Source organism: Homalodisca vitripennis, chromosome 2 (genome assembly GCF_021130785.1).
Source record: "Homalodisca vitripennis isolate AUS2020 chromosome 2, UT_GWSS_2.1, whole genome shotgun sequence".
In the NCBI taxonomy this organism is placed as follows: domain Eukaryota; kingdom Metazoa; phylum Arthropoda; class Insecta; order Hemiptera; family Cicadellidae; genus Homalodisca; species Homalodisca vitripennis.
In genome coordinates this window covers 163,419,277-163,441,267 of record NC_060208.1, presented here as the reverse complement: position 1 = coordinate 163,441,267, position 21,991 = coordinate 163,419,277, and the positions used below count along the sequence as shown (strand labels likewise).

Here is a 21,991-nt window from a genome sequence, read left to right as displayed (position 1 = left end):
CACCTATGCCTAGATAAGGATTGAATTTTATAGCTATGCAATACAGTGGGCCATACTTTGTGACCTGAGAACCTGAACGGAAAAATAGGGAGAGCCTTTAGGAGCAACCCAGAGAGTTGATGGACCAGACGTAGAGAACAGCCATGGCCACCCGCAAACTTAAGGACTATCACATAAGTTGCAAATTAGTACAAAGGGTTAATCAAACTGATTATTAATATGTAATATTTCCCAAATGTTTGAAAATAAATCAGGAAATGAAGAGATAAAACTGTTTTATATGAAATTATTTATTGTGAATTACATAAACAGTAGCACATAGTTAGATTAAAATAAATTTCCTAATTTTATATTTTAACTGTACATCTTTGGCACAAGATAGTTAACTAGGCAGTTATTAGAGGAATAGTACACAAAATTCCTTGGTATAGGCAAAAAATAGCAAGAGCAGTCTATATTACACATTTTCCCCTTTGAAAAAGAAAACAGCAAAAAGGTGATATCAGGAATTGAAAAATAAATACTTTCTATTGTCAATCTCTACTATGGAGGATTTACATATGTGATATAGCTACATTTATTATATATCCAGGATTAAGAAATCGTACAGCAATTAGCGTGACAATTTGAAACAAAAGCAATATAATGGTAAAAATTAATAAAAAAAAACACATTTATTGCTACAGTATTAATTATTATAGTTTAAAATCAGAGGAAATATTGGATACTAGTATACTGTACAACAAAATTAATTTATAATAAGCAATCAATACAAATACAACATAAAAATTATAACTAACTTTATAAACTCATATTTTTTTTAACAAAATACACAGTGGCACTTTTACTTATTTGCATTGACTAATTTTTGATCAAGAATAATCACAGCTAACTTTTCAGCCAACAACAGTTGCATGTAAATTCCAATGTCAGGTTCGTTGGAATGAGCCAAATTCTGGATTTTTTCTCTTAGTTATTATGGTTCAAATTAGCCAACTGACTTAAATAATTTATGACAGATTCTGTGAGAAATAATTCATTTAACATTTTCACATGTACAGTATACCAAACAAGACTAACAGATAATCAGGTTGGTGGTCAAGCAAATTCCACTGTAGTCAAAATGTTAACCAAGTTATTTTTTCATATACAATACAAATTTGTGGAGAGTATTTTTGCAATATTGAACTAAACAGGTAAATTTAAATCAAGTTGTTTAATCTGAATATATTTTGATTTAAATACAATTAATAGAATATATTTGGCTATAACAAACTTAACCTATTCAAAAGCTATATACAAACAAAGCAAAGTTTAAAACTACTCATATTTTTCAATAGCCATGTCTGAATATATCAATTTTAAGGAAACATTGGAATGTAAAATTGTATATGTTATATAAGTACCTATATTGTTTAAGTATAGAGTGCCAAACAAAAAAAAATGTAAGAAAAAGAATATTTTGTTAGTTGACACAAAACAAGATATGGGAACTAATTTTGTATTTGAAAATAGTATCTCACTAATGCTAAATTTATTTTTATTTGGCTTTAGAATAAAAAGCTCAAGAGCATGATTGTTGAAAAAAACTGAATTTTAGTAAGACATTACCAAATCATAGCAAGTTTTAGATTTAGAAAGTGGATTCAAAAATGGTCAAAACTAAGTATCTTATGAATAATCAATAATAAGAAGTAACAATAAAACGTTTTTTTGAAAATAATCTACGAGTATAATAACTGGTTTCCATGATTTGTAACACAATAGTCTCAGTGGTAACTACAAAGTTCCAGACACAGCTAACACGGAGTGACAGGTACGAGTTGGGGGTGTAGCGAGATACGGCTACCTCTGCTGCCGCAGCTGCTCCCAGAACTGGATGTCATCTTGCAGCTTCAGCTTGCGGGGGGGAGGGCAAGGGGTGGGGGAGACGGTGCCACTGTCCTCGGATACGTGACCCGAGCTGTCACTGGCCACTTTCACCACAGGGACAGACACTGATCTCAGAGTTTCCCTGAATTCTCGTGACATGTTCCTGGCTGTCAGACTATGTACCTGAAATATGTAACAAGGAAGTGTATAGTTTAGTGGGAACAGGATTTTTGAGATCTTCAATAGATAATAATGTCAAGCCATGTGAGAAACTCCAAATGAAATCTCTTAAATTTATTGGTTTCAATAGAAGGGCATGATCTGTTTCCGCACATTGAAAGATTTACCCACTCACTCAGACAACCCTTGGCTCATCATCTGCTTATCGATACATTTCTCAACCTATGTTTATAAGAAATTTTTTGTTTGGAATGATGAGTACTATCAGCCACACCCTTTTCTGAACACTCTGTATATGTATTGAACTTATAACAAGACTCTATGTTCAGTTTTACCTGCCTCACTGGTGAATGTAGCCTTAAATCCGCCTGTTTCCTGCTGGGGATAGTAGGTGCAGGAGAAGGAATCTGCAAAAACCAAAGATACAATCATTTAATTATTATTAACAAGCCAGCACTTCAGTCAACCAGACCCTGAAGTGAACATGGCGCATAATTCCACAAACTGATGGAATTTGTAACCAAACATTTCCTGGAATAATTATAGTAATTATTTCAATACAAGTAACTAGACATTAATAGTTTTACTTTTGTCCTGTTTCCTTATGTTGGTGCCTATAAATAATTTCAGATATAACAGATTTATAACTAGATTTTGGCCTTCCTGTATCATCTGAATATCCATACTAAGTTTGGTAGGAATGTTGGACTGGCGATTACAAGAATGGCTGAAGTAAGGGCATGGGAACATGGATATTAATCTGACCCAGATATTCAATGGCCTTGACAATTCCTTAGCTTATCATTTCAAGATGGGTAAACGTGTAAGAACTTGAAGCATAATAATATTAACCTCAAATTCTTCTACAGAAGTTTGGAAGAAGAAAAAAGAAACTTTACATAGTCATTAGACAACCGGACTTTACTGTCTGGATACTAGTCTCTGATAAATAGACTAATGACTGTACCTCCAGATATGCTGCTGAAAGCTAAGGAGAAATAAACTAAATATAGCATTGGTAGTGTTGCCAATGCCTGATAGAAATATTGCAAAAGGGATCCTCTAAGGACTTAAAGATAAAGTGATCCAAGAAGGAATGATGCCCTGGCCAGTGAATGAGAGTTCCACTCAATAATTATTTATGGTCCTGTCACCCATTTTTGCCACTGTTTTACTAGTGAATCTGTGCAAATAGCCTTGGCATCAACCCATTTCAAACCAAAGATTTAGTAGACGTGTAAGGATGACATCTTTTTCTCTTCCCTCTTATAAAGACACTAAACTAAATGAATTTTTGACCAACACAAGTCCAACCATGGAATTTGGCTGAGTGTCAATGAAGCCTATTACTGAGTAGGCTGACACAATTTCTCTTTTATCTGGGGGGGATTTATAGATTTATTTTCAATATGGTGTCAGTCCTTTATCCGTCCACAGGACATCTTGAGAATGAAGTTAGCTATAGAAATTTTTGTATGCAACCTCAGCGAAAGCCTGTTATGTGACGCATGGTATGGCATACTCCTTGTTTTAAATAGTATGATATTGAAATGAAATGGAAAGTAGTACTGTACTTTTATGGAAATTTTGAATTTGTGTTGTATTGTGAAGTGGAGTGTGTGTTGGCAAATAATTGTAATTATGGTTACAGATTATTGAATTGAAGCTGCAACAATAGAGAGATGCTTTTACACTTTCACTGATGATTTATACCGAGTGAGACTGACTACTCCTAATATGCTTCTGTCGTAGGGCATGTTAAACAAAGAAAAGAGTAAAATTCATTAATAATAATGTTAATAAAACTACATGAAAAAAGTATGTTATCCTTAATTTGCTATTACTAAAACATCAACCAAGAAATGTCTTACTTCTTTAAAAGATTAATTAAAAAACTTTACATGGAGAAATAATATTTTAAATTATAGTTCATATATTTTGTTTTGGTCTCTCTACTTAATAAGTTATATAATTCAGTGACTGAACTGATGACACAAAAATGTGGATGTGTTAAATTTAATTTTTGTTAAAATGTGATTCAAATCTTGATTGACCTTTAAAAATTGACTTTGTGATTTATAACCAAACATTATACCTAACCATATCTTTCATATGGGGAGTTTAGTGGAGTGAAATATTTGTAAACTAACTTTGTAAATGAAATTTTTTTATTTAATTTGAATTTGTAATACATTTACATAATAAAGTGTGGAATTTTTACTATCAATTTTGATGTAAATTATTTTTGTTAGACAATTTGAATTTTTATAAGTTTATGCAATCTAATTGAATTAACAAATACTTGAAAATTATTGGAGTTATTACATTTTTACTCAAGATAATTAAAATAAAATGAATGGGCCACATTTGGAACGTTGACCTAGGGAGGGAATGACAATCAAAAACTAAAATTTTTTGTAATACCTTCTCGTCAGGGCTGGAGAATTGTTTGGCTAGCTCCTTGACAGAGGGGAGGGAGATGTAGTCATCATCAGGTGCAACAACTGTGGTCACCTGGTGGTGGTGAGCTGTTGTCTGTGTGGGGGTTGGCACCCCTGGACTTGAACTGGGCTTCGACAAAGCCACTTCCACCTCCACTCTTACTGACACCTGTCTCACACATAGCATTATTGCTTTATATGCTAATACAGATTAAGATCAGTGATGTAACTGGGGGGGGGGGATGAGGAAGATAGAACCGCCAAACTTAATAAAAATTAAAAAAAAATCATATAACAGCAATTCAACGTGTTTGAAATACAGCAGTTGAATGCTTTACTTTGAATTAGGTTTATTAAATATATTCATATTCGGATGTATTCCGTACCCCTGTTGGGATGTCTCCAGCCAGATTCACCATCACCCCCAAACCAAGTTCTAGTTACACCACTTGTTAAGATACGCATTATTAATCTAAAGAACTGTTTGGTCATTGTGTGGGCTACAAGAGTCAGAATGACTCTGTGAGTACAGAATGCCACATTCCACAGTGAGTGTAATCTAGAAGCTGCGTGTTTTGCGTGTTTCATGCAAGGTATATATTTAGATATGGAAATAATGTTTACATAATAATTTATAAGGGACAAGTAGATTAAAAAAATGTTCTTATTGATTAAACAAATACGGATACTACTGAATACAAACACTGTAACAGTTTTTTTACATTTATTGAAATTGAAAATCACCACTTTATTCTTAACAAAAGTGAGGTCAATACATTGAGTCTAATACTTCACAGTACGTTTTTGTTGGTTTAATTCTGTAGTTAGTTAAAAATAAGAATAGATTTTAGTCAATAAGAATTCATAGAGGATACTAAATGGACCAAACTGTTTTTTGTACTTTATTGTTCACAAAAAGTCAGGTTCAAAATTATATGTACAATAGTGAGAACATTTATGTATCTGATCAGAAATTAATAAACATGTTAAGATATAAAATAGTAGTAATGTTATTAAAACAATACTTCCAATATAGTTTATCTTTTGGACAAGGCCTTTTGAAACCATCAAGGCTTCATCATCAGATGACTCCATTCTTATAAATCTAATTTTATAAGCCATTGTAAAACTCATTCTCATAACACTAGGAATAACAATGAATTAGTTTTACCTAAGCATAATAATTCAGAGTATTTCATTAAAAAATTCTTTTTCTGTAGTAAAATTTCTGAAATCAATTCCACAAATAATAAAAAGTATTGAAGATGTCAAGAAGTTAAACTGAAGTTTTAATTAAAGGTTCATTTTATGCATTTCAAGCATTTTACACAATTACATTGTTATGAAACCTTGATTTCTATAATTATTAAAGTAACTTAGTAATAGTTGAAACTATTTATTTTATTTTATTGATGTGCATAATATAAATAAAGATAATTTGATACTGACTACCCATGAAAAGGTAAAAGGAGGCATTTTGGACAATTTTGTAACCAAGCTTATAGAAAATGGCTAAAAAAGGATATACATAGTTTACAGAATGTGTATTAATTATAGTTTAAGAAAATTGCATTTTCTTTAATGAAATACAAGTTAGGAAATTACATGTTTTTTTTACTTAAAAAAAAAAAAACTATCAATTTGGTCATATTTAAAAAAACTATCAATTTGGCCATATTTCTCCTCATTGCTATGCTCCAACAGGTAAGAAATGAGCAAGCAAAAGATTTTACGACATGACAAATTCGTGGACATAGTATAATCTCAATCAGTGTGTTACAAAGAATTACAGTCTTATTTTAACATGTAACTGCAGCAAAATAATAAAATGTCACCTGTTGTTGAGATGGACAGCTCTTTGCAGTCTGCGATGGTGATAGCCTGGGCTCAGCAGACGATGGCCGCACCTGAGTTGGCTGTTTTTGACCCTGAAAACACGCCTTAGGTCTGCATCCCCTTTGCTAGTTACTTTTATTACAATAGAGAATAGCCTGGAGAGTGGGAGAGGGGGATGTCCAAGCATGATCACTGTTCCCAAAATTACATGTTCCTCACAAATCTTAAATGTTGTGAATCAAATTTGTCTGCTGCTTTTTGTATATAATATAAAACAAACTCCTTTAACTGTACAAAATCAGAGACAAATCTCTTTTCATGTAAAAATAAATTTTCAGATAAGTAACCCACAATCGACATCCCATCTAGTAATGAACAAGAATACCAAGTTCATAAACTGTCCCATAAAATAAAACATCAATTTGTTGTTATGATATTCTAAAGAGTATTACTCCCAGTACAAAAGTTTTGATACTGTCAGTCTTCCTTGCTCAAATCTTAATCCATCTTAATAGTAACCACTTCATCTACTTAATCTACAACAAAATACACTTTAACGTTGGTCACCATTACAATTTAACCCAGCAGACAAATACTGTACACAATGGCCAAGCTTACAACTTTTTTTACACACTCAAATCTTATTAATAAAAAAATGCCAGGCACCATAAAAAATTTCAAAAAGTTTTTCAATATCACCTTTTTTGAATAACTGACAGCAAGCCAAACATGTCAATATTTTATTTTTTATTGAGTGCTCTTCTGTCACATAAAACTAAGTAAGATTAAAACAACTTATCTTCTGGTACAATCTCAAGTCTTTTTCAAATTAACACATGAACTAAAATGAACTTCTAAATTATAAATATACTTTCAAATAAGATATAAAATGTAGCAGTTCATTTTCCGAAGATTATTAATTTTTTACAAATAACTTTTTGACATAAATACTTCATATTTAATTGGCTGTACAATTATTATTCAGATTCTAGAATGGTGTTCAAGCAAACGTATAAACAATGAATAAGTTGTAATTTTAAGAGTTGGGTTATATAATTGGTTGAATGTATGGTGCAACATCAAGGGAAGAGAATTGGGTAAGGTTCAACGCCCAAACAGTTTAAAGAATACTTTTACTTTAAATATACAGATTACTCTAAATCCAAAACCAATTCAAAAGTCTCAAATCTAATAATTATTAGACAGTCAAATGTGCTTGCTTTAATACAATTAAAAGCCAGTGCAGACAGTAAAGTATGATCTACATGCAGCAAAATGTAAACAACTGCAATCAAAGCAGAAGCCTAACAAAACTTAGAAAAGGCAAAGACACAATTAAAACTAAGGATTGGCAAACAACAACTTTATTGACTAAATAAAGCTACAGAAGGTAACAATGTTGGACATGACATGGTAACAGAGAATATTAATTTGTACAATTTATATACAATTTGTATGTGGTATAACATGCATAGTAAAAATATATACTGTAATGTACAATACATAGTATATAAGAGTTAGTGAAGGGTTTAACTGATTGATAATTTATTTATAATACTGTTAGTTTTTTATACAAAATGGTATCGTTTAAATATATTTAAGTTTTTCATCACATACAAGACAATTTAATGGATAAAAACATCATGGAACACACAAGAAAATGAAATTAAGGAGTCATATGTTTATAATTACAATTTTAAAGAGGAAATAAATTGGTTTATTGAATTAATTAATAATTAATTTTCTTATTTGTAATCATAGCAAGATTTTTAGAAAAAAATAGTTGGAATTTCACAAAAGGTAAACCTAAGAGGCATGCAAGAGAGAAGTGCAAGAATACTATTTTGAGTGAAAGATATGTAATGCAATATTTATGTAAATTATATTTTAATGAAGACTGCAAATTAATCAGATCTATATGTATAATCTCTCAAAAATGTTTTTTGTTTTAATATGGAGGAATAAGCGTAAATCTATATAACTACAATTTAAGGTTTTAATACACAGATCTTGAAATTGCACTTAAATGTAAATAAAATAAAATAATTATCACATATAAGAATTGTAAAATTCCTAATACATTTATATGTCTTAGTTAAAACACGTCAGATCTATAAACATAAGTGTAAGAATGTTAAATATTTTTGTGAAACAAAATAAGCAATATGTACTTTCGATGTTCTGAGTTTTACAACGTATACCTTTTTCTTTGAATTCTTAAAATGTATAATACTACATAGATGAGTAGGTGTAAATTTCTATTCTAACTGCAAGGCTATAGATACAAAACTGTCACCAATAGAAAGCAGACTTGTTTAACCTCAAGCTGCCACCAAACTTGCACCTTTCCTTGCGCGAACGTGCGCGTGACCGCAAGCTGCCTGTATCCTGAGACCGGAGGGTGGTGAGGGTGAGGAAAGTGCGTTCCACCACCTCGGGGGTGGCGGGAGGGGCCAGTCGCTCTCCTGGGGCCCAGGAGGTCAGAGATTCCAACGAACTGGCATAACCTGACTCTGAGCGACTGCTGCGTGCCGGTCGCGTGTGGTGATCCTCAGCACAGCCCTTAGCCTCCTCGTACAGAGGATTGACCTTGAACTGAGGACTCGCCCCTATCGCCCGCAACTTCACTTGCGACAAGCCCCCCTTCAACACTGCCTCCTCAAATCCTACACTACTCACCTCCACTGCTTTGTCCTCAGCAACGTTCACATAGTAGTCTCGAACATATCTACAACATATATAACAGTTAAGACAACCATATTCAACACTGTGATGTTACTTGTGTAAAACAAGAAAGTTACAGCAGGAACATTTGAGTACAGGTTAGGATGGAATTGAAACAGTAAATTAAGATTAATTTTCAATGGTATAGTTTTAAATAAAATATCTATATAGTAAAAAACAACAAAAATTAATGTTGTTAAAAACGTTGAATATTTGGAAATCTTTATACTGTAAGCATGCTAAAAACTGTAAATAATATATACTGACTTGTTAAAGTCGTCCCTACGGTGTTTGCTGTCAATCTCCATCAATGAAGGTTCTTTGGTAGGAGTCAGCTCTGGGAACTCTCTGAAAATGAAATTTGGAATGGTTTAATGTATATTCCCTGACAATTTAAAATTAAATACTTATTTTAAAAAGGAGGCATAGTTAGAATTATAGACTATAACTAAAAATTTTTATTTAATAAAACAGTTGTCAAGTTTTCAGTTGAATCATATCAGTATACAACAGTTTTAACAAATTGGAGTTATATAAGGAAATAATGCCCTGGACTACACAATTCTATAGATTTTCAGTTTTGTACAAAAATATTACTTTTGTTAGAAAACCATTCTATTTTTATTTGAAATTACATTTCATACTTAAATTTTTAACTATGCAATTAAATGTAAAACATTTTTTAAACTACCTTATTTGAAGTAAAACATTTTCTCACACATCTAAAGACTTGTTGCTTTATCCTTGTAATACATTAATATCTAGGAAACGTGGTGATACTATATATTTTACTGTAGTATTTAATTGTATAAATATAAACAAAGGTACACAGTTGACTGAAAATATTACAGATAATTGTTACAGTAGCAATTATCAAATGTATGCTCTACTCTAACTGCTTGTACTAAATGTCAATGCAAAAATACTTTTAATGCAAAACCCAGAAAAATTTAAAATCCTTTTAAAACAAGGTAGGAGTGTGACACACCATGTGTCAAGTATGAGGTTTTGCTAAGGTTGCATGCAAAATTTCAATAGCTCAATTGAATCTTGAGATGTTCTACAGACTGAAAAGAAAAATTGTGTTAGCTTACTGAGTGATTATCTTCAACGATGCTAAGCCAAAGTTCATGGTTTGATGTTAACCATAAGTTCTATGTAGAAATAAAGTTTCATGCAAAATTTTAATTCTAGGAATGAAAGATTGCTTGAGGTATCTTGCACATCATACATTCCTTTTTTTCATAGCAGTTTTTAAATACTAGAAGCTCTGGTGAGGCATGGAGGGTATTACAATGAAAGACTGTCGTGAAATCAAATATTTTTACTGATTTTTAACATTGAATTTCCACTCTTTTTCTTTTTACTGTATGAATAAGCTATGTTTGTTAATATGTCACATGTTAAAATCTGATGAAAAATGAGTATACTGAGTTTGTTAAAAAAAGTTATTTATTCTGTTATTTTCTCTTTACTATCATAGTTATCCGTAAGACCAATGTAAAAACATTCGCCAACACTCAGCCAAATCCCATGGAGTGACCTGTACCTTAATTGAACTCAGTGTTCCTCATATAGAAATGAAGCTTCTTCATTCATAATTTTAAGTGTATCTAGATCAGTTCGTTTTCGAGTTATCATGCGGACAGACAGGCAGATAGACAGACAAACAGATAGAAATGAAAAAGTGAGAGGCTTTGCTTGTGCTCCAAACAACTGTTAAATGAAAGCTTTTAGTTAACATACAACCTAGATAGCTTAATTCCCTCACAAAACTATCCACTAACTTTTAATAATCACCTCTCATAGCTTACTTCTCAATTCAGCTAAACCCACAAAATTAACAATCAAACCAACTCATGAGGTCAGAGATTCTAGAAACTTGAAATTTGCCGAGATTGTAGGATACGTCTTGCAACTGCAGAGGAGATTTTGAAAATAAAACTTTTCTAAAATTTCAAGATCCATGTAGTATTCTTAAGTGCCTTATTCTGGTAAAGCCAGAGGTCCTAGCTCTAATTGGCCTAAAATTGTCTACAAAAATTTCCAGTCACTTTTTTTGTATCTGCAATGGTTAAGCACAAAACACCCCAAAAGTCAAATATTCAGAAAAAGCTGGGCAACTTTTTATAGTAAAAAGAATAATTTGTACAACAGATGTATTCTTGCATACATTTTAAACTCAAACCAATTATTGTAGCCTTTGTTGTGCAACTGAGAGAAGAATTCAGAAGAGGAAACATCTACATAACTCCCTGACAAACTTCAATTTATCGCCTATTTTAGATGGAAATAACATGTTTTCATTAATTTGGACACAAAAAACTGAAAATAAATTAACTTTGATAAATGTAAATATTAATATTTTTATTTTATTAAACTGAGTGTTACAGAGATAATGATTTATTTACAGTTATTTACCTTTGTATCTATAACACTAATTTTATGCTGGATATGACTACTATAATAGTAATAATAAAGTGAGAAAAACTTGTACATATAGTACCCCGTAATATTTTTATTATGGTACAAATTTCAGCGATCTTATACCAACATATGCCAGAATAAAAAGGTATTCAAGCTTTATGTCAATGTGCACAACATAGTATGTCATACATTATGACAGCCATATCTAAGTGTGTATTTGTGTATGAACACCACTAGCGCACTAAACTGATACATGTAAAATATATTTACTCATTACTGCTAAATACCACCAAAATACAGAACTAGATTATGTACAGACATGATCGGAATAACTGAAAGACTTCAAACTAACTTTGTTAACATTGTATTAGTAAAATTATAGGTTCTATGCTGTATCAGTTCACCTCAGTAGTAACAATTGACGTACTTCCTCATTCTGGACCAAACGGCACATGCCACTCACTTGTTTTGCTATTCTTTGGGGCATTCGTAAAATATTTAGAGTTTTGATTGTTGTCTATTAAATAAAAGTACAGTTTTCTTTTCTTTGTGTTGATGCTTGTATTATTCCTTATATCCTTACTTAATATTTATCCACATATGATAATTGATTACCTTTAAATTATAGTTCTTTAAAAAAATTACTTAAAAGTTACTCTAATTAAAAAAATGTATCTATACTTCAAAATATTGCGTATTTTTTATTTAAAAAAGCAATAATCCTCATAAGTACATAAGATAAGTGATTTCCTTTAAGTAATAGTTATGTACAAACATTTCTTAAAAGTTACTCTAATTTAAAAAATGTATCTATACTTTAAAATATTGCGTTTTTGATTTAAAAAAGCAATAATCTTCATAAGTACCATTCCATTGAATAGCCCGGTATTTTTAATTATTATTAATTTTTCCAAACTTTTCAGAGCTTTAAAATGTAGAAAGATGTATGATATATCCCATACTTTGTTATTGTGATTTACTTTTCCTCATTTTTAATAAAAAATAGATTAATGAACTGCATGATGAATTTAAATACTTTTAAAGATGTTATAATTTTACTATTTTTATGTTCAAACTCATTCATTTAGAGCTTATACCATGGTCATCTGGTGTATAACCCTTCATCATTACCAACCTCATGGAGAATACATTATTCATGTAAATAAAGAAGTATTGTCTATTGTCTATTGTCTATTCATTCTCATGAAGAAGGTACTCCTTTGTTCCTGCTATCACATCTTATTAAGAGTTGGCTGAAGTAAAATGACTTTGAGTTTTTTCCCATAAGAACAATGCTAACCCTCATGCAATTTTACATCTTTATTTATAGTTGCACAATTATGGCAGATGTTCATTTTAAAGATATAATTAATACCCATCCAAACTTTTTATAGTTTTTTCAATATTTTTATGGGCTGTTCACAACAAATCTCAAACTTTGTTATACTTCATCATTTAAATATTTAAAATGTATACACTTTACAGAAAAAAAACTAAAAAGCATTGGATGCGTATTAATTATGTCTTGTAAATTAGACATCTCCCATAACATTACGACTAAAAATAAGGAACTAAAACTGCATAAGGAATATTGTTTTATGAGGAAATACTCAAGGTAATTTTATTACAGCCGGCTCTTACACTGAATTTAAAAAAATATGTGTCAGGCTCTTTGTAAATTAAAACTCAAAATATTGAGAGTATGCTACTCACATGGAATTCTCACTACTACTGTGTCGACTAAGGTACATGCGTTGTCTCTGTCTCCGAGCGATATTCTCTTTGGAGTATGGATTATTAGCTAGTGGTGGTGCCTTCTCCCACTTCAGATGTTCTCGCTCTGCTATAGTACCTGGACAGACAACATAAAATTTACCTATTTTGATTTTAAATTATTTCTATTATTATTTTTGAAACCTGATTTGAAGTTACATTTCCAAATGCTAGGTGGTCTTGATTGACATGACATCTTATCTAATATAGTTAACTCTTCGTGGATGGCTGAAAATTGGCAAATAAGGTTTTTAGGTTTGTGGCAAAATTCTTGTTATAAATTTGTCAGTTTTTTGGCTTGGGTCAAATTTCCTTTAAAAATAATCATTCTATTCATGTGATGAAAGTTTCATTAACATATTTGTAAATTACCTCTAATAAATACGGTTTTAAAAGTTTTACACCAAACAATGGTAAGACTTTGCTCAGATTTGGCAGATATATTGTCTACAACAAACACAGTTTTAGCGGATAATTTGCATCCATCTGTAAAGGATTAAAACTATTATTTGGAATTGCCAATTACCATACCAAGTCAAGTTAAATAGGATGTGGTTTAGAATGCACATTACAATGAAGACACAACTAACATTACAATCCATAATTTCTCATATCACTATTAATTTAATGAACCTTTTTAAGAAGCATTAGAACTTAATGTTAACATGAAACCCACATTTATTCTAAAAATAACAATTTATCAATAATGAAAATTAAAATAAATTATGGAGATTGAGAAAAGATTCAGCTTATGGTAGTTTTTATTTCCAATATAGGTTTAACCCTTCCAGATTGCTAAGCTATTCAGCCAGCCTTATGTATCAAGGGCTACTTTAGTGTTTACACATTATGATCTAAAGCTGGTTTACTGATTGCTTCTGCCATTCTCATATACATTCACTCCTATCTAATGGAGATTTCCTATATAAGGAATGCTGCCCGGTCTGATACGTATTGCAGTATAGTAAACCCTTAGATTTGTAGCCACATAAAAAGCACAGGTTCCCATTTTGTTATTGGCATCTGTAACCTCAGTTTATAAGCACTAAACTCAAAGGCAAATATAGATTACAAAAACCCAACGTTGACGATTGTAATTTTTGTAAATATTCATATTTAGAAACTAAATATGAATAAAGAATTTACTCCACTAGCAAGAACCCAACAGGGTCTGCTTAATGTTGGGTTATTGTCTATCTGTCTGTCTGTAAGTGTGATATCGCTTGATAAGAAGGTTTCATAGACTTGGAACTTGGTAGACAGGTTCCTCTTGGTCCAAAAAATCTATTGATTTTGGAGTCGAAGGGTAAAAATAAAATCTTACCATTTTTACATTGATTTTGTGAATAACCATGATGGCAACGAGAAAATTGCAGAATAAAAGTTTGTAAACAAACTGAGAGCAATCATATGACATTCCATCATGTGACGTAATAACACATGTAACAAAGTTAGTTTGTTGAATTGGATAGTAAGAGTTTCGTTATGATCTATCGATCTTTCGGACCCTTCTATATTCTTTTGCAATAAGTTTACTATTTATACAAGAATTAACTGCAATAATAATAATTTATTAATTAAAAAACACAATTTTACAGTGTCAATCTCAAATTGTACTGTTCAATAACAGCCAATACAAAATTGATTGCTTTAAATAAATCATAATGACAAAATCTTCGCTGGCCCTAAAAGTGATGCAGCTGTCCGATTCAAATGTGGAGTGGGTTCAGTGTTACATAACATGTTAACACAATTTACAGCAAATTACAGAAGAAATAATTCACAATTTTTGGAAATTGTTAGTAATAATGAATGTCCTTACCTGGCTTTGGAGGAAGAGAAAGTTCAGCAAGCGAGTTTCTCTCCTCGTCAGATTTTTCATCTGTTGGCTCTTCATGAGGCTCAAGGGGTGGTCGTACAGTCCTGGTAGGATAACAAATAATGTGACTAAGTTAAGTTCGATTTCAAATTAACACCATCTATTTTATAATATTACAATTTAAATGTTAAAATAACATTTTTTAATTTATAGATATTTATTTTGTAGGTTTGAATGTTATCAGTAACGTTGTAATAACTTTTTGAACATGTCGGAAATTCTTGTCTAAAAATGTGCCAAGACCTGCCAGGTAAGCCTGTGTAATGAGTACTACAACATTTTTAAAGTCTTATGTTCTTCACAGTACATCTGAATTGAAGTGAATATTATCATGTATCTTCTCCCTTTTAATTGTGGAGTCGCCTGATAATGAAACCTTTGGTTTCGAAAGGCTTCGTCCGAAAAAAAAAAAATAATTTGGAAAAGTATTGTATTCTTTACATTTAGTAGTATTTATATGGCTGTTGATATCCCATGAAAAATGGCTTATAGCAATATTTATAAGTGATACTTGTAATAAAGTCCATGGTTTGAAGAGAAGATATTGGAATTTACACAAATAAAAACCTATATAACAATAAAGTCCAGTTATTAATGTTTAGATAACACATGAATCTGAAATGAAAGGATAAACCTTCAATAAAAAATTATATTCTTTACAATTCCAAATAAATTAAATTGATAGAAAACAGAATTAAAACTTACTTAAATCAAAGTGATTAAAATAAAATAAATGAGGATTCAATTATTGAATGATTTGTTTAACAATCTACCTAGGTAGATATTATATATATATATATATATATATATATATATATATATATATATATATATATATATATATATATATATATATATATATATGTGCTTACCTTGGTTTTGGTATGGGTGAGGGGGCGGAGGACGGTGCAGGTGAGGGTTCTTGTGAGCTGGGTCGGACTTGCGCAACTGTTGCATATGCTACTGTGTATTCACTGTCCTGTTGCATGTCTAGTGAACCCTCTCCTACATAACAGTCACAAACATTTTACTCTGTACTCTACAATCTGTTTCGAATTATAAAACTAAGCATAATATAAGTATTTGACTAAAACAAATACTGTCTATTGGTTTATTTCATAAAAATTTACTGAATGACATACTGTACATAGTAATTATATAATTAAAATTTTCATGCCGAAAGGATTTTTATTACATAACAACAAATAAAACATTTAATTGCTAGGCGAGACTTATGAACATACATATTTCCCAAATGTATGTTTATCTTTGTATTAGAAAGATTCATTAGAAATAAATTTAAAATTATTTTTCATTTCTTCTTTAAACATTTTAAATTATCTTGCTAATAACGTGTTGAAAAATAATTCCAATCTGGAGAGGCTAACAACAAATATGGCCACTGAGCTGTCAATGAAAGTAGTGCAGCCATCTGTACTGGCCATACGAGTTGTGAGGACAAACTACGGCAAAACTAACACGAGCTGTCTGCAACCTTGGTGTGGCCAGTGCAGCCGGCCTTTCGAGCACAAAGGGTTAAGCCTTGACTGTTATCTTGATTTTAAAAATAAAAATAAATAAATAAATTTGTATGTACACTTTTAAATTTTTAATTCTGTAAAGTTAATTATTGATAAAAACATATAGTGTTATATACCAATTTACTCAGAGCAATAAGCTCTGTAATATAAAACTACTGTAAATAAAATTTGATTTACTTGAATAATAGTAGATGTTTGATAGTTATAAATCAAAATGTATTAAAAAAAAAACAGTATTTCATTTTATGTTATTCAAAGCAAGAACTAATATCATTTATATTCAGCATGAGCTCTTCTTCGTACCACCTTTTTATACCTTCAGAAGTTTGTTCACTTTCATTAGATAGAAATTCATGATTTACGTTCTATAAAATCATAAAACCAGAATCTTATTTATGTTTTAAAGTTGGACCTACCTGGTTAAGGCAAGTGTACTGAGGTTCAGTTAAATAGTTTACTTGTACTATTTGTGTTAGTCTTATCTGGATAACTTTTCACTCTATTAGTAATTATAGTAAACTGTTACTTTTCTCTTTTTAAGAATACAATTATTGTAAAATGATCAAAAAAGGAACCACACTGCTGACTTGTTGCTGAACTTACATCATACATAATATTCAAATTTTAGCAGCCAATAAAAGAAAAATTATGTAAATACCTTTAAAAAAGAAACAACAGTAGAAAATGTGAATTTATGACTCAACCTCCAGACTTTGTTTAAAGTCTGGACATATGACTTGTACATTACAAGTCTACAAGTTTTTGTAAACTGGTACTGGTTTGGTTGGTATGTTTACTGGTACTAGTTGCTTGTGAAAGTAAAATGTGCTGCAAATTATGACTGCTAGTGTGAGGGTTATAGTATTTTCTCAAGTGTTATTGATGTTAGATAACACACAATGAAATAAATATTGGTTTATTTGTATTATATCTAAAACATCAAATTAACTTTGAAATCAAATGTCCTGACCTGAGTCAATTTGTACAATAGGTACATTGAGATTGCGAGTCTCAGCAACACTGTAACTATGAGAACTGTCTGTTTCTTCAGGAGATCCAGTCGACTGGTCCTTCACTGTTAGTTCTTCAGCTACTGTTGTTACCTGTGAATATCAACATTCCATCTTTAGCAAAAAAAAAAAAAAAAAAAAAAAAAAACAGCTTCATGTAATACAGGTAAATTGAGATTGCGATACTACAGGTGCACCAACATTCCACATTTAGCCACAAAGCGTCAACTACATGTATTTAATACATGTAGAATGCAACTAGATTGTTTTAATAACATTTCTTCCATAAACAAATAAGCATTTATTTTATACAGGATGACATTCTAATGTCCTTCCCCCATTTTTTCTACATTTCTTAATATATTTATAACATACCACTGCCATCCTTATTGTGTAGTAAGTACTTTAATTTTACATAATTTTTTCAGTCACCATCTTGGATCCAAAGATAATAGAATTTAAAAATACAGTTGACACAAAATAAAGCTTATTAACTACAAAAAAAATTTATAAATATCTTTGTTATAACTGCCAAATTCACTAATTGTCCTCTTATTAGTTATACATATGCACTTTGACTTGCAACTTCAATCTGGTTCAAAGGAGTGAACAAATTATAAAAATTCAGATCATAAATAAAAATATAAACATTTCCATATATGTTATGTGTTTTTAAAATAACATTGTATAAAAATGTCTTCACCATAACACAGTAGAAAGTTATAAAATGTAATCTTACATATTGCACTTGTTTGAGTTAAATTAATTTATTAGTTTAACACACATCAAAATATCATGATCTGGATTTAAAAAGTTAAAATTTGTAATTTATTAGTTTAAAAAACATTGTAATAAAAATATCATGATCTACAGGATTTATAAAATTGAAAATTTGTATTATTTTATTAGTTTAACAAACACATCAAAATATCATGATCTGGATTTAAAAATTGAAAATTCGTAAAGCATTATTTTATTTCTCCGAGTTGTTATGAAATCTGACATCATTTTAATATTGGAAAATAGATACTACAGTGATATTTATTGGTAAAATCTTCTAGCATTCTGATGATAATCTACTGATATAATGTAAAAAGAGAACTATTTACAACTGTTTCATGTATCAACTTAAAATATACATTGAAACTTAATTTACCATGAGATATTTCTTAAGAGAGAATACCTGAGCCTCCTGAGCAATGTCACTGCTGACTGTCTCACTCTGTCCTGTGTCAGGGGAGAGCCCTCGGTCCTCTGACCTCGGTTCTATCAGTTTGTTCAGGTCCTCTGTGATGTACTGTAGGAAGATCTCCCGCTGTTTGTCAATAACCTCAATGGGCTTCTCCTCATCCGACTCCTCTTGTTGGCTCTCAAAGTACTTTCTATCATCTGAAAACACCATTAATTCAATTACAGAGACTATCTTAAGTGGTGGATAGAAGTTATTTTACGTAACCAAAATTTGTACATGAAGTATGGAGATTATTTGTAGTTCACAAAACCTTAGTTACCAATAGATGCACAATGTGCATTGCCATTTAAATTGATCAGTCATAGAAATATATGAAGTTAAAGTGAAAATAGTAGGTAAAAAACATAAAATATTAGCTTTTATTGTTGTAATATCATAATGCCTTTGGATTCTGATAAATCTCATGCATTCTATACTGCAGGGTAGAAATCTATGAGCTTTGATTGCATTTTAATGCTTTAGGACACTTTCACTCATATTTAAATGGCATTATATGACCTTCGGCTAAATAAATGACAGATTTAAATAAAAAACTCAAATAACTTACAAAGTTTATTAGTTTTAAGTTTTAAACTTAAACAATTGGTTATTTACTATTTGCTTTTAAAAAAGCAAGTAATATGTCATTTAAGTTATAAATTAATTTGTTTTAAAAGTAATTTTATTTGCAGGATAAAAATACAAATGGTTTTAAGTAGTGTACCACCATTATCGCGTGTACCTCAAGGGGTACCTAAAAGATTAATTTAACTTAAAAATTAAGCAATTGTGCACCCAATGGGGTACATGATAGTCTGAGGATTTATTTAAGCGTGGGATAAAATTTAACAAACCACTGTGACAGGCAAACAATAAAAACACAAACATAATAAGGAAATACATAGCAACATGTACCCCATGCACTTTACGATAGCCCAGTGTGTATCCAACAGGGTTCATGAGGACAGCTGTGAAAGCAGTTGTAAAAGATTAAGTGTATCCAATGGGATACAAGTAATCATGAACGTGTTAGACATTTTTTTTTATTTTAGAAAAGTCTCAACTCTCAACTGTTGAAACTGAACTAAATAAATTTATTTACATAAAACTAAATACTTCATTTCAATAATTGTAGACCTAAGTATGTAGCCATTTTCAGAGCTATGCTGGCTTGTTTCTTTTACTATCTTCTAGTGTAATCTATTATTGGTATAAAATATGAAAATTGTTGACTAGAAAATTTTATCTAACAATCGATAAAAAGTGAATAGTTTTTTAGATCCACTTCTTTATTTGGAAAATTTTAAATCAAAGAACTCCAACCATTACAGAATGTAAATAATTGTCTGGCATGTAGTCTTTGTTGAAGTAACAAAGGGGGGAAATAGCAGATTAAATGGAAAGTTACCAGGCCCATCAAGAAGATCCTCCAACACGCTGTCACTGCAGTCAGATAGGTCAGACATCTCGTCTGCGTCCACGTCACCGATCATGGCACGGCAGTCCTCAGTGGGATTTGGTACCAACATTGGCACTGGTACTGGCTGACATGTTCCCATGCCGGTCTTGAGGCGACGCCGCTGGAACAGCCAGTTCTCCTCCCATGAGTCCACAGGATTGAGTAGTTCTACCCCCGCACTCAGGTCATCCTTATCTACTTCTCCACCTGCGTCATCCCCACCATCACCATCAGATGATGAGATGTCTCCTGAAATATTGCAAACAATACAGTAAACTTCGAGATTTCAGCTGCACAAGGTTGTGGTCTACACCTAATAACATGAAAGTTACATTAAGTGTACAAATTGAAAGCTAGAAACTGCCAACAAGGAGACAATATAAAATGGGAACATACATCCAGCATGTTTTTGTTCCCTCCCCTCTACATATGTTAGGGTCAGATACTAAGGAATGAATTCATGCTGATAATGGTTAACCAACTTTTAAAAACTAAACATTTAAGCCAAATTATATACTTTTAGTTTTATTAAAAATAGGCGCAGGTATTTGCAAATATCCATCCAATAATGGATGGAACAAGAAGTGGTAATTATTATACTTTCATAGACAAAATGAATATACAATAATATACTCAACGTATATACATAAACATAATGAATTTAGGTAGGTAAAATCTGAATCTCACCATCAACAATGTCTTTCCCAAGTTCAGGAAAGGGAGCTCTCTGTCGTCTGATATACTTGAGGTTGGAGAGGAACCTGTCCATGTCAGACTTAGGCTCTGCCTCATCGTCTGAGCTGTACCTTGTGGTTACTTCCTCTATACATTCCTCTATCTGCCAAAAAACAGTTTAATAGTTTCAGCATTTGTATAAAACCAACATTAGATTTTTATTTTCCAAAACACCAACAGGACTTATTTCAACTTAGACTTTGTGTTAAATTTATAATTCTAAATCTCTATTTCTAATTTTCTACACAAATAATACCTATACACTACCTTTTTGTTTTTTCGTTCCTTTTTCTGAAAGACATGAAAAAAAAAACAAAATGTGTCTAGACTATTAACATTGGATCATTAGGAATCAATAAAATGGATTTTCAAAATCTTCACATACATTTCTTGCATGAATGATCTTGAAGAAAACGTTTAAATATTTAATAAAAGTTATGAAATATAATATGTACACAATTGTTGCAAAGGTTATTGTATTTGGCAAACCTTAATAACACTTTTATTAGATATCAAATTGCTTATCAACAAAATTTTATATATAGTGTATAAAATAACATGTTTCATACATTCTTCTGCTATCTCAGTATATAGTTTTAGACAAAATAAATGTTTGACCTCAAAATCACTACTAACCGTAACGGATAATGGTTCGATGTGACTGGACTCGCTCCAGCTGCCGTCGTCCAGAGAGTTGGCAACACTGTCGCTGTCTGACTCACTTCTTGGCAGTTCATCCTGCATCGCTTCTGTACACAAAACTCACTGGTAATTTCATCTCCTCACATATCACTTCCTAAAGTTCTATGAATCTAAAATTAAATTTGTAAATATATAAACAAATTTCAGCATTAACTTATAATTCTATTAAAGGGGTAAAATC

The 21,991-nt window shown here is 31.1% G+C and overlaps 1 protein-coding gene across 1 annotated transcript in view; it reads right to left on the bottom strand.

The window, feature by feature from the left end:
* Nucleotides 1-274: 274 nt before the first annotated feature.
* The window catches only part of LOC124354968, a 150,524-nt gene continuing 128,807 nt past the window's right edge, over nucleotides 275-21,991 (bottom strand). Inside the window, exons 10-24 of the mRNA XM_046805800.1 lie at nucleotides 21,745-21,857; nucleotides 21,376-21,399; nucleotides 21,061-21,211; nucleotides 20,323-20,622; nucleotides 18,867-19,072; nucleotides 17,644-17,776; nucleotides 16,005-16,137; nucleotides 15,076-15,176; nucleotides 13,194-13,332; nucleotides 9,321-9,401; nucleotides 9,009-9,057; nucleotides 6,329-6,421; nucleotides 4,477-4,662; nucleotides 2,388-2,459; nucleotides 275-2,055 (exon numbers count right to left, since the gene is read on the bottom strand). Of these exons, the coding sequence (XP_046661756.1) occupies nucleotides 1,846-2,055; nucleotides 2,388-2,459; nucleotides 4,477-4,662; nucleotides 6,329-6,421; nucleotides 9,009-9,057; nucleotides 9,321-9,401; nucleotides 13,194-13,332; nucleotides 15,076-15,176; nucleotides 16,005-16,137; nucleotides 17,644-17,776; nucleotides 18,867-19,072; nucleotides 20,323-20,622; nucleotides 21,061-21,211; nucleotides 21,376-21,399; nucleotides 21,745-21,857 (1,991 nt within the window). The 3' untranslated portion in view covers nucleotides 275-1,845. The remainder of the gene's footprint in view (nucleotides 2,056-2,387; nucleotides 2,460-4,476; nucleotides 4,663-6,328; nucleotides 6,422-9,008; nucleotides 9,058-9,320; nucleotides 9,402-13,193; nucleotides 13,333-15,075; nucleotides 15,177-16,004; nucleotides 16,138-17,643; nucleotides 17,777-18,866; nucleotides 19,073-20,322; nucleotides 20,623-21,060; nucleotides 21,212-21,375; nucleotides 21,400-21,744; nucleotides 21,858-21,991) is intronic.